Source organism: Capsicum annuum, chromosome 1, assembly GCF_002878395.1.
Source record: "Capsicum annuum cultivar UCD-10X-F1 chromosome 1, UCD10Xv1.1, whole genome shotgun sequence".
Classification (NCBI taxonomy): domain Eukaryota; kingdom Viridiplantae; phylum Streptophyta; class Magnoliopsida; order Solanales; family Solanaceae; genus Capsicum; species Capsicum annuum.
In genome coordinates this window covers 5,302,985-5,315,720 of record NC_061111.1, presented here as the reverse complement: position 1 = coordinate 5,315,720, position 12,736 = coordinate 5,302,985, and the positions used below count along the sequence as shown (strand labels likewise).

Here is a 12,736-nt window from a genome sequence, read left to right as displayed (position 1 = left end):
GGGGTTGAAGTAAGTCGAGTCTTCAACTCCTGAAAACTTTTCTCACAAGATTTGGACCACAAGAACTTCACTTTCTTTTGGGTCAACCGACTCATAGGAGATGCTATAAAGGAGAAACCCTCAACAAAACAGTGGTAATACCCAGTTAAACCCAAGAAACTTTGGATATCAGTTAGAGAAATAGGTCTAGGCCAATTTCTAATAACTTTGGTCTTTTGGGGATCAACTCTAATACCCTCGAAAGAAATGATATGACCCAGAAAAGTAACTGACCTTAGTCAAAACTCACACTTACTGAACTTGGCAAATAACTTGTGATCTCTAAGAGTTTGCAAGACAGTTCGGAGATGATCAGAATGTTCATCTTCACTATGGGAGTACACCAGTATATCATCGATAAACACTATGACAAACATATCCAGATATGGTCTGAAAACTTGATTCATGAGGTCCATGAAAGCTGCTGGGGAATTAGTTAACCCGAAAGACATAAGAAGAAACTCAAAATGGCCATAACAAGTTCGGAAAGTGGTTTTCGGGATGTCACACTCCCTAACTTTGAGTTAATGATAGCCGAAACGAAGGTCTATCTTTGAAAAATAACTTGCATCTTGCAATTGGTCAAACAAATCATCTATTCTCGGAAGGGGGTACTTATTTTTTACGGTGACTTTATTCAGTCGGCGGTAATCAATGCACATATGCAAAGAGCAATCTTTATTTCTCACAAACAACACAAGAGCACCCCAAAGAAAAACACTGGGCCTTATAAAACCCTTATCTAGCAGATCTTTGAGTTGTTCTTTCAACTCCTTAAGTTCTGCAGGGGCCATACGGTAAGGAGGAATAGAAATGGGCTGAGTATCACGAAGAAAATTAATCCCGAACTCTCTCTCTCTATCAGGAGGTATCCCTGGAAGATTATTTGGAAAGACATCAGAAAAATCATTGACAACGTTAACAGACTGGAGAGTTGGAATCTCAGACTTAGTGTCTTTGACTCTAACCAAATGGTAAATACACCCCTTGGAAATAAGCTTTCTAGCTTTGAGGTAAGGGATAAAATGACTCTTGGGTAACACAGAATTCCCAGACCACTCAAAAACGGATACACCCAGAAACTGAAACTTGACCACTTGGGTCTAACAATCAATAGAGGCATAAGAAGAATACAGCCAGTCCATACCCAGAATCACATCAAAATCTACCATGTCTAACTCAATCAGATCAGCCAACAAGACTTTATGAAGAACGGTAACAAGACACTTTTTATACACTTTTTGGGCAACAATCGAATCACCCACTGGGGTAAAAACTAGGATAGGCTCAGGAATAATCTCAGGACTCATTTCAAAATTCACAGCAATCAAAGGTATAACATATGAGAAACTAGATCCAGGATCCAACAAAGCATACACATCAAACTGAAATATACGAAGTATACTAGTAACAGCATCGAGAGAGTCCTCCTGTTCCTGGCGGTATGGTAAAGCATAGAATCTATTTTGGCGCTACCCGCCAGCATCGCTAGAAGAGTCGCCCTGAGTTGGGGCTGGCGAGTCGTTGGAACTGGAGCACTAACAGTTTGAGTCTGGGTCTGAGGGCGATAGTCACGACGCCCTTGTCTATTTTGTGGACAATCTCTAACTCTGTGACCCATGTCACCACACTGGAAACAACCCCTCTTCTCACCCCAACAGTCACCCGAATGAGCCCTATCACACTTAGGACACAGAGGACGATTTGTCTTACTGTCAGCATTGTACTGGGACCTGGATGCATATGACCTGGTACCTTGCTCTTGCCTACCTCTAGGCACGGGAGCACTAGCAGATGACGTTGCTGGTATAGACAAATAATCCTGATACTAAGGGCGACTCCCTCTTATACTATAGTCTGACCCGTTCCATGCTGCTCGGACCTAGCTCTCTTATTCCCTCTTATTCTATCTCTATCTTTAATCTTGTCTGCCTCAATCTATTGGGCATGAGTCATCAGCCTAGAAAGATTCATCTCACTATTCAGCATAGCAGACCTATACTCCTTAACCACATAACTAGACACTTCAGTCACAAACTTACTCATACTAGCCCGATTATCAACCACTAAGTCAAGAGCATACTTGGCCAACTGGTTGAACTTTAGACAGTACTCCCTAATAGTCATAGAGCCTTGTCGCAGATTTATAAACTCTTCCACCTTTGCCTCCCTCATCTCCAAAGGGAAAAACTTATTTAGGAATGTATCCTGGAACTCTTGCCAAGTTGTAGGGACAACTTCCTCACCTCTACCTTTCCTCCAAGCAACAACCCAGTCATAAACAAGGTATTTCAACCTATACGCAGCCAACTCTACATTATGTTCCTCAGATACATGTATCACCTGAGTAATCTTCCGCACCTCCTCTAAAAACAATCGTGTATCCTCATCATACTTGGACTCATAGAATTCTAGTGGATTCATCCGCATGAAGTCACGGATCCTGGCAAAAGTTGAATCACCTCCCTGCTGCTATAGAGCCGAGGACGAGTTGGCCTGAATATTTGCAGTAACAGCTTAGGCCAGCGCCTGAAAGGCTGTCCAAAATTCAGCATGAGACACGTTTTCATTCAATGGGTCAGTGGGTTGAGGTTTCTGACCATCATTATTTCTTCTCACTCGACGTGGAGGTATATTTCTAAAAGAGAAGAGCACGAATCAATAGCAGAGAGAGACACTTTAAGCACGATTGACTTCTGAAAGAAAGAATCATACTTTTTCCTAAAACGTCTTGTAGCCTCTTGCTCATAGATGTGGCGTGCTACATACCGATGATCAAGACTCTACTTAACGTGGCTTGTCAGAATCCCTAGGACACCTTAAAACCTTAGGCTCTGATATCAAGTTTGTAACACCCTAGAAAACGGGTCCCAAAGCATCACACGGTGCTTGAGGCTACGAGTAGCCCCAAGCTAACCCTTTGAGACATTTTCATTCAGCTCAACACAAATCAATGAGGTTTCCATAAATAACCATCAAATATCAATAGAGTAATCATCATCCAAGAATAAAAGAATTTCAGAAAGATAACAAAATAAGACTTATTAGTCAACTCCCAACATCTAGACTAGTCTGACAAGCCTCTAAGAAAATCAATAAAACTAGGGAGCCATTGAGAATGCCCCAACTGACTCATACTCAGTTATCAAATGTAAACAATTCTGTAAAACCAACATCAAACATCACGTCCTCGGAACATGAGGACTCACCACAATAGAGGATGTAGAACAGTGTGCCCGAAGAATCACTGTCGAAACTGGAATTGAGAACCTGAACCTACATTCCGAGAAAATGTAGCCCACATCCGAAGATGTGGGTCAGTACCATGGAAAGAAACCGAGTATATGGGGGGGTATGCAGTTGTATAAACATCATCATCATAAGTATTTATAAGAAATATGCAGGATGTATGAAAGACTCACATAGCCCAAAGAAAATCATCATAATCATAATCATGAGAGGATGGAATAAGTACAATAACACATTTGAGTCATCATATAATTTGTCAATCACTTTCAGTTCATCAAGAATATCAATTCTCATAATGTAAATATTATTTAAATCTTTTGAAAGAATAACTTTCACAATTCCACTTTCAAATCACTTCACCATTCACTATAGACACAAGGAAATACACACACAATGGGAGATCCTATAACCGACATAAACCATGTGAGCTACATGGAGTCCAATGTATAACCCATGTTGGGGAGAGTCGTCCTATCCTTTCTATAAGAGTAGGACTATCGATATCAAATCCACACAAACTAGTGATCACTATATAAATCAGCCTCAGGCTCACTCCTACGGGGGCACGTAGTTCTACGGAAGTAAGGTCGCTTTATACCTCCCACTCGGTGCTAAAAATTTCTCCCGGACTTAGCTCAGATCATTTCAAAGACAATCCACAACAAAATAATTTCAGTAATATATAAATATACATCGGGAGCCATCATGCTTCCTATCTATCAAAATCAACAACGTTGTGGATTTCTTTCACAGTCGAGTTCAAAACAACTACATTAAAAATATCTCAAATATTCAACATCAACGTGCTTATAACACACACTTTCTAAAAAAAAAACACAATTTCCAATGGGAATTCACGACCCAAATATCAAAATCATGATAAACATCGTTCAAGATTCATGCTTTATATCACCACACATGTAAATTCATCTTTCAAAATCATAAACATCAAGATTTCATAATAATCATCATAAGATATGGGTTTATGCTTCAAATTCATAAAAATCAAATAAAAATCATGCCTTTGTAAAGAAAATTACTTTTGGGCATAAGAACGAAAGAGAGTTCTTGTTGAAAAACCCCACATACCTTGAATGATGACCTTTAGATTGATACTCGTTTTTGAGATGTTAATCGTGCCTTTAAATGATGGTTCTTGGAGTTCTTGAACTAGGAACTTGGAATCTTGAATAAATTTGCAGAATTACTGGTGAACTTTGGAGGTTCTTGAAGTTGGATGTAGGAGCTTAGGGTTTTCTTTTTGAGGGAGTTTGATGAAATATAATGTATAATGCTTCTAATAGGCTTTAATATAGGGTTTGGACGGATTTTGGGTTAGGAGGAATGACCAAAACGCCCCTAAAAATCAAAAAAATTCTCAAATCTGTCCTTTGGTGGACTGTTTTGATAGTCTGAAGTAATCAACCATAACGTTTTACTCCGATATTCAAATTAGATGAAACCAATTTCGTTAGAAAGAGGACTCTCATGTATTTCTGTTGATATATAGTATCTCACCCAGATCATTGTGTACGAGGAGTTATGATCGTTTGAAGTTGACCCAAAAATTCACTTTTGATAGGCTAAAGTAGATCGACCATAACTTTTTGCTCCGATAGACAAATTGGATGAAACCAATTTCGTTGGAAAGAGGACTCGCAGAGCTTTCCCTTGATATATAGTGGATTACTCAGATCATTATGTACAAGGATTTATTATCATTTAAAATTGGAGCAAAAATACGCCAGGCCTCAGCACTTTTTCCTGCACGTTTTACTGTTTACTACTATTCATGGTTCGATCAGAATGGTCATAACTCGTCGCTCGAGTGTCCGTTTTGGATGATCCACATATCGTTGGAAAGATTATTAGATGCTCTACGCAATGGTGGGTCATAATCTAAGACATTTTGCACAGAAAATTTATAATTAATTCTAGAAGATAGAACCCAACACGTTTACGCACAAAATTTCAACGAAAATTTTCCTCGGGTATTACAGGTACCTGATCTTGACCAAAATCTATTGAGTGTTTGTCAAATATTAGAATGAGATTATATGTTACTTTTCAAAGATCAAAAATGTGTTGTTTTCAAATCTAGCTGCCAAGAAGTGATTACAGTTGAAATGATAAAAAGAAGTTTTTCTTTGAATAGAAACTCAAATTCTAAGCAACGTTGTCGAAGTAGTCAATGTGAGCAGGATATTGTGACCACCAAGCACAACGATGACGACTTTATTTTTTATTCTGGAAAAATTGAAAATTGATGTGCTACAATGGACGTTGAAATCGAATAAATCACTTCTCAAGAAAATCCTCAAAAGATTCAAAACAATAAGGAGGCTATAACTAAGGGTAATCGACATACTGTAGCTGGGACCACATCTAGATCAACAATAGTTCCAATTCAGACCTCACATTTCATGAAGATCAGAAGGACGAAGATGATGGGATAGATGAATGCGATGATGTGTCAAACTATGATGATGTTGATGACTACTTATTAGAACCTCGTTGCAAGAATGATAGTGTTCCAAACAATGCTTCACCTTATTTTGGTCCTTTGCAGAAATGTGGTTCAGCAGAGAAAGGAGAGCATTCCTCAGGAGATGTTTCTTTAAATCCTGCAACATCGAGTTCTGAACCCAGTAAGGATGCAACGTCAAAAGATCTTAACTTCCCTGATGAAAATACCAGTGCAAGTGAAAAGCAGGTTCTTATGAGATATTTGCTTTATGGTATCTGCAAGCATTTATTATGCCGACCCGTAGTTCTTTATTGTGGCCATGTTTATTGTGAAAATTGTATGATCAATCCTAGCGACAAGCTATGTAGATGTCCAGTTTACCAACTAGAGCATCCAAATGGATACCCCAACATTTGTTTGATTCTTGCACACTACCTGGAAGAGCAGTTTCCCGAGTTGTATGCATCAAGGGAAAAGGCATCAGCGTATAGAGCCGCTTGTCAGATCCCATCAGCACAAAATTAGGATAAATCTGCTAGCTGTAAATCACTACCTAGATTTGATCTTTCCGCATGGTTAACTAGAGGAGGGCCATAAGTTCATATTGGAGTAGGTTGTGATCATTGTGGGATATGTCCTATTGTTGGGGGAACGGTGCAAATGCAAAGACTGCAAGGAGAAAATAGGAGCTGGGAAGATGTTCATTATGGATAACTGTAAGTAGCTTATGCCCGAGTACCTTGGATTTGTGAAGGGTGTTGTGGACTCTGATTATTTGTAACTCAACATCTCTCGTGAGATGCTAAAACAGAACAAGATTCTTAAGGTGATTAGGAAGAACCTTGTTAAGAAATGTATTGAGATGTTCAATGAAATTACTGAGATCAGGGAGGATCAACTCGCTAATATATTTACCAAAGCTCTTCCCAAATTCAGATTTGAAACTCTTCTGAACAACTTGGAAGTTACCAGCAAACATCTCAAGGAGGAGTATTGAAGTATTTGAGTTATTTGCTGTTATTTTTCTTTTTTAGTTTAGTAATTTTATTTCTGAAATTCAGTTATTTAAGTTGATATAGAATAGGATTTATTAGTATACTAGTTGAAGTTAGAATAGGATTTTATTCGTTTCCTAGTTAGAAATAGGATAAGATTCTTTTGTTTATTTATATTCTCAGATGTGATTGAATAAACAAACGGAATATTTTTTTATCCTCAAACGTTTTCTTCTTCTCTGTGTTCTGTAGAACAATAGTATTTACTCAAAAGTGGCTTTGAAAAAAAAAAGTACTTTTGGAGAAAAGTTTTCTTTTTTTACCCCTAGAGCCCCCACCCCTTTTTGCTCCCTTTTGCCTCGAACAAACAATCATTGGGTTGAAAGTGAGGTTGTTTACCGTCCGAGCAACTCCTTCTTGTCCTCGGGAGAAAAGTTATATTTTTCTCTGCTAATACATTTTTTTTAAAAAAAAAAAAATTAACATCTCCAGTAATCATATTGAGTCTGGCATACCAGACTTTGTACATGATTTTGAGAGGAAACATCTAAAGTTGCCTACAAAATACTCAAAACAACGGAGTAATTACGCAGCTTATGGAGGATCATAGCAAATGTGGGCAGGTTTAACCATTTTGTTGCTAAAACTAGCCATGTTCCATCTACCCATACTGACAAGACCTTTGACTTAGTTGGGAAGCTTAGCGAAAGAGTCGAAGACATGGATTATATCAAATCTGGGGCTCAAGCTAGCTAATTTATCCGCTGGTTTATTTGATTCTCTGAAACAGTGGCTGCAGTTAGTGATTTTCCAGGGGACTTTCCATTCCCTTCTTATATCGGTGAATCGTTTCTCCCCAGATTGGACTTAAACCAGTATTGACACACCAGAGGAATAGAGTATGTAAAAACGATTCTCCCTTGGTAGCATCTGCTTATGCCGCTCCACCACGTTACGTGGTCCACGTACATGTTGGATATAACTTTCATCAGTATCAATCTTGACTGATAGTGGTGGAGGTTTGATCCACCTGACTATCTTGGTCGTTCTCTGCTCTAATACTCGCTAAAAATACTAATTTTCTCTTAAAAACTTAGCCAACACCTTACTCTTTTAATAATTACTTTCGACTTCCTAACAACTTGACCAAACAGAGCGCATATTATAATATATGAGAAGATTATCTTGAAAGTAAGTAGCCAAATAAGGAAAGATGTAGTTCAACACCAGTTAGAACAACTTAAATTTTCTTGCTAATGAAAGTAGAATAACTTAACTTCTGGGAGCCAAATGTGCAACGTAAAATACAAAATGACGAATTTTAGGGATAAATTTGAATTGGTCCTCTGTTTTTTACAGTGTCGGTTTTGACTAACTCAACGGATGTTGAATGTCACAACCTAATTTGAAACTGTGATGGTACTGGCTAAGTCAAGTTCATACGTAAACGATCTTAGAATAACCCTAAAAATTGGTAAACGATATCCTCGATATTTTCGGTAAGGCTCCTAGACAAAATCCAAAAGTTTCACTTATAATAATTTGAGAATAGGTGAGTGGCAGTGGCACACATGTAATATCGGTTATCGATTATAGGTTGAACGCTTGAATGCACCCCAAGTCCTTGCTAAACCTCTTATATACTCTTAGAAGATACAATAAAACATCTCATTCTAGTCATTGCTTCTCATTGATCCTCTAACAGATACTTCTCAAAAGCCCAACATCAACACAACACACTTGTACAGAATAAAGCAAACCATAAGCAAAAAGAAAACAAGAACACACAGATTTACGCGGAAACCCTGTCAGGAAAAACAACGGGCAGAGGCAGAGGAATTTCACTGCGAAAGGAGAGAGGAATTTCACTATGAAAGGAGAATAGTACAATGTGGAGAGACGTAATTTCTGAATACACAAAACATAAAGGTCCATACCGCTGGGGCTACGCACCCGTACCCCTATCGGGATTAGTGGTGGGCTTCAGGATCGGACCTATCGGCCCAATCCCTACACTACCACCACACACCCCACTGAAAATCACAAACATGGGTCGCACTGCAAAACTTTCAGGCCCGAACCAACAAAATTCGGAAAACAACTCTATCAACACTCATAACTCAAAAACGTGTGAGTGACCTTCCTTAGTGTGATGGTTAAAACTCATCTCATACAGTTGATTACAGAAGTGACTCATCTTGTAAGGACAGGACAGAGCAGTATAGGGAGAGAAAAAAGGAGACTCACATATGGTGTTCATTGACCTAAAATAACATACGACAAAGTTCACAGGGAGATGTTTGGAAGCTACAGATGGACATGTAGTTTACATTAGAGTGTTAAGGATATGCACGAGGAAACCAAGAGTCGAGTGAGGACAATAGAAGGATACTCGGCGGCCAATCAAAATGGGGCTTCACTAGGGATTAGCTCTTAGTACCGTGATATATCCAAGAGGATGTGTCATGATGTATATGCTACACCACCCTCCCAAGACCTCAAAGAATAAGGTATTAATTAACAAAATCCAACAAAGAACCAAGACATTGATTAACAAAATCCAATAACTTTAGCTCAACCCTTGTTTATATAGTACAAAAATCATTAAACACCTATAAAAATTTGATTGTGAACACAAGCATCATTGTACATTAATTTAAGATAGACATACATTAATTTAAAATCAAATTATTTCAAATCTAAAGAGTTCTCATACTACAAACATTTTCTAATGGAATTTTCAACCACATTAATCAAAGATTATCATAAGAACATTTCATTTTAACAACATGAGTTGCAAAACATAGGAGAAAAAACAAAAACAAAAGATCACAATCGATTCTTTTCCATTATCAAAGGGCTACAACAATGGATTGACATAACCAAACAAAACACAAAATCATATCCTCAATCCAAACATAACCCCAAACCCCAAAAACACCTAATAATAAAACTATCATAACATAAACTCTAAACACCCCCACCCCCACCCCAACACCTAATAAACCTACTTAATTTTTTCAATAATACCAGAAATGACCTCATCCATATCAAGTGCCTTCATAGGTCCAAATGGCCTTTTCATATCCAGAAGACTAATAAACTTCTCACCATTTTCACCATCTACGCGAATTTCAAAGCAACCCCTTCTTGGTTTTTCCGGGTTGACCCGAACTTCCAATCCGGGTACTCCCTTCTCCAGCTCTTCTTTCACTTTCACAGCTCGAATCTTGAACTGCCTACACTGTGTACAGTGCTCCACCACAACCACCTTCGACCCGGCCTTCACTTCCGGGATGGCCTTCTTGCCCCGGTTTGCTTTTGGTGATTTCGGATCAGCTGAAATGGGTACAGAGTTTTCCTTATTGACCCGTTTTTCTGGTTCCGGGTCAGCTGAAACGGGTTCAGAGTTGGCCTTCTTGACCCGTTTTGGCTTTGGTGGTTCCGGGTCAGCCAAAACGGGTTTGTTAGCAATTCGGGTCGAGCTTCGAACTGCTCGGGTCGTCAATGGCTGCTCCACATTTTGCTTTCTCTTTGGTGCCATTGAGATTTTTTTTTTCTAGGGTTTGTTGTAATACTTTTTTTTCGGTGAAGAATATGAAGAGAATTGAGCTGTATTTATAGTATTATTTCACTTTATTATGGAAGCTAATTTTTGGTCATTGGATATTACTTTTCCCGCGCTTTTTGATGGCTAAGATTACTTTCACATTCTTTCTTACCAACTTTGGGGGTGTTATGATATGATTTAGCTTCCTTCTTTTTTTGTTTGGCTGGGGTGGGGTGGGGGGAGGGGGAATAAGTAAGTCATAAAATTAGTGAGATATGAGATTCTAAGTTAAATAGGTAATATTTTAATATACTTGATGAATTTTACTTATGTCCAAAATAAAAAATAAGGCTAATTTGCATAAGTGAAATCAATGGGATATGAAATTCTAGGCAAAATAGAATTTTTTTTTTTATATACTTGATGAACTTTCTAAGTTAGAATTGGTAAGTGTGAATATAATAATTTTGAATAAACATGAAAAATATACCAAAATCTTTATGCTATATATCTATATTTAGTGAGATATGATATTCTAAGTAAAATAGGTAATATTTTAATATACTTGATGAATTTTACTTATGTCCAAAATAAAAAATAATGCTAATTTGCTTAAGTGAAATAAATGGGATATGAAATTCTAGGCAAAATAGATTTTTTTTATATAATTGATGAACTTTCTAATTTAGAATTGATAAGTGTGAATAAAATAATTTTGAATAAACATGAAAAATATACCAAATTTTTTATATTATGCTGTAAATATATCTAGCGGAAATTAATTCCTAGTCCTCTAGTCAAAGAAAACTTCCAATGAAGTCCATCAATTAACCTTCTTATAGTATGAACACAAACAAATAATATTATACGACTTTTTAAAAATACAGACATAAAATACCTAGTGTTACGGAGAGACCGTGTGGCATTATTTAGTCTGTGAATTCGTCACTGTATGTAGTACATAATTTTGTAAAACAATAGTAGTATTATTAAAATAAAAGCTTTGAATATGTCATTATATATTAAAGAATAATGTACAACTTTCTATATATATCGATCGTAAGATAATTACATATTGTTTGAACCTACGAAGAGGAACAATTGAGTTGAGGCATAACTTTCTTAGTAAGATCCTTGCTTTTAGCAGTTGCAAAAATAAGGATATTACGATGAATGTGTAGGTATACTAGGAGAGATAAAAGTAGAAATAAGATTATTCAGTATAAGGTGGAACTCACTTCGGTGATAACAAGATGCAGGAAACGAGACTCAAATAGTTCGGACATATGAAGAGAAGATGAATGGAGGTATGAGAAGATGAGTACGAATGGTTTTAAAATAAGTAGAGGTGGACCGAATAAATAATGGATAGATGTGATTAGATGAAACTTGACGATGTAGTATCAACTTATCGAAGACATAATCTTAGATAGAAAGTTGTAGAGGACACGGATTAGAGCAGTAGATTAGTAGTTAATAGTGTATTATCTTGCTGTTCTTCCATACTAGTAGTATTTCTCCTTTAGTTTCTTATCTCGATGATTTTTGCTATTATCTATTATTTTTTTGTAATTTATTTATTGCATTATTTCGCTCGATTATGCTTTCACTTTCATTACTTTACCGTCCTTACTAGTAATCATCGTATTTCTCCTTTAAATTTTGGACATTTAATTTTGGGGGAGAATACTCATAAAAATACCGAAAGTTTGACCGGATTATCAGTTGAGTATACTGAACTTTGCTGGGGCCCTATTACCCCCCAAACTTCTTTTTTGTATTTTAATGACATATATGTGTCACTTGACCAATTGTGTGTTAGTCACGCGCATTGAGCGCATGAAAACGTTAAAAAACGCTAATAACTTTTTTTTTTGGCCAAACAACCCCTAAATTTTCTAATTATTTAAAGTTTTATATTTTTTTTTTCATTCTTTCTCTTCTCTCTTCTCTCTTCTCTCTTCTCTCTTCTCTCTTCTCTCTTCTCTCTTCTTTCTTTCCTTTCTTCAACAATGGTTACTCCATTGTTAATTAAAATTGAATTCTTGAAGATTCCATTTCAGTTTCCATTTTTGAAGATTAATGGAAGATTTCATTTAATTGAAATTGAAATTTGGCGTAATTGTAACTTGGAACTTGAAATTGAAAGTCCATTCCATTGAGTTGGCGTAATTGAAACTTGGAATTTGAAACTCAATGAAAGATTTCATTGAGTTGGCGTAATTGAAACTTGAAATTTGAAATTCAAGTATGAAGAAACTTTCTTCGTAATTGAATTTGAAAACTTTTGGAGTGATAAGAATGAACTTGGAATTTGAAATTGACTCAATGGAATCATTTGAAATTTGATTTGCAGAAGGAATTTGAGTTGTGGAATCTTTAATATGATTGTAATGGTGAAAAAATGTTGAAAACTGATAAAACGGAGAAGAAACA

At 36.8% G+C, this 12,736-nt stretch overlaps 1 protein-coding gene across 1 annotated transcript; it reads right to left on the bottom strand.

The window, feature by feature from the left end:
- Positions 1 to 9,577: 9,577 nt before the first annotated feature.
- Positions 9,578 to 10,397, bottom strand: LOC107852328 (selenoprotein H). Its single transcript, XM_016697392.2, has one exon. The coding sequence runs from the start codon at positions 10,292 to 10,294 to the stop codon at positions 9,758 to 9,760; it is 537 nt and encodes a 178-aa protein (XP_016552878.1). The 5' UTR covers positions 10,295 to 10,397; the 3' UTR covers positions 9,578 to 9,757.
- Positions 10,398 to 12,736: the final 2,339 nt, after the last annotated feature.

What these genes read in the sequence shown, in the direction of transcription:
- LOC107852328 (XM_016697392.2), bottom strand. Translation starts at nt 10,294, where the DNA reads ATGGCACCAAAGAGAAAGCAAAATGTGGAGCAGCCATTGACGACCCGA.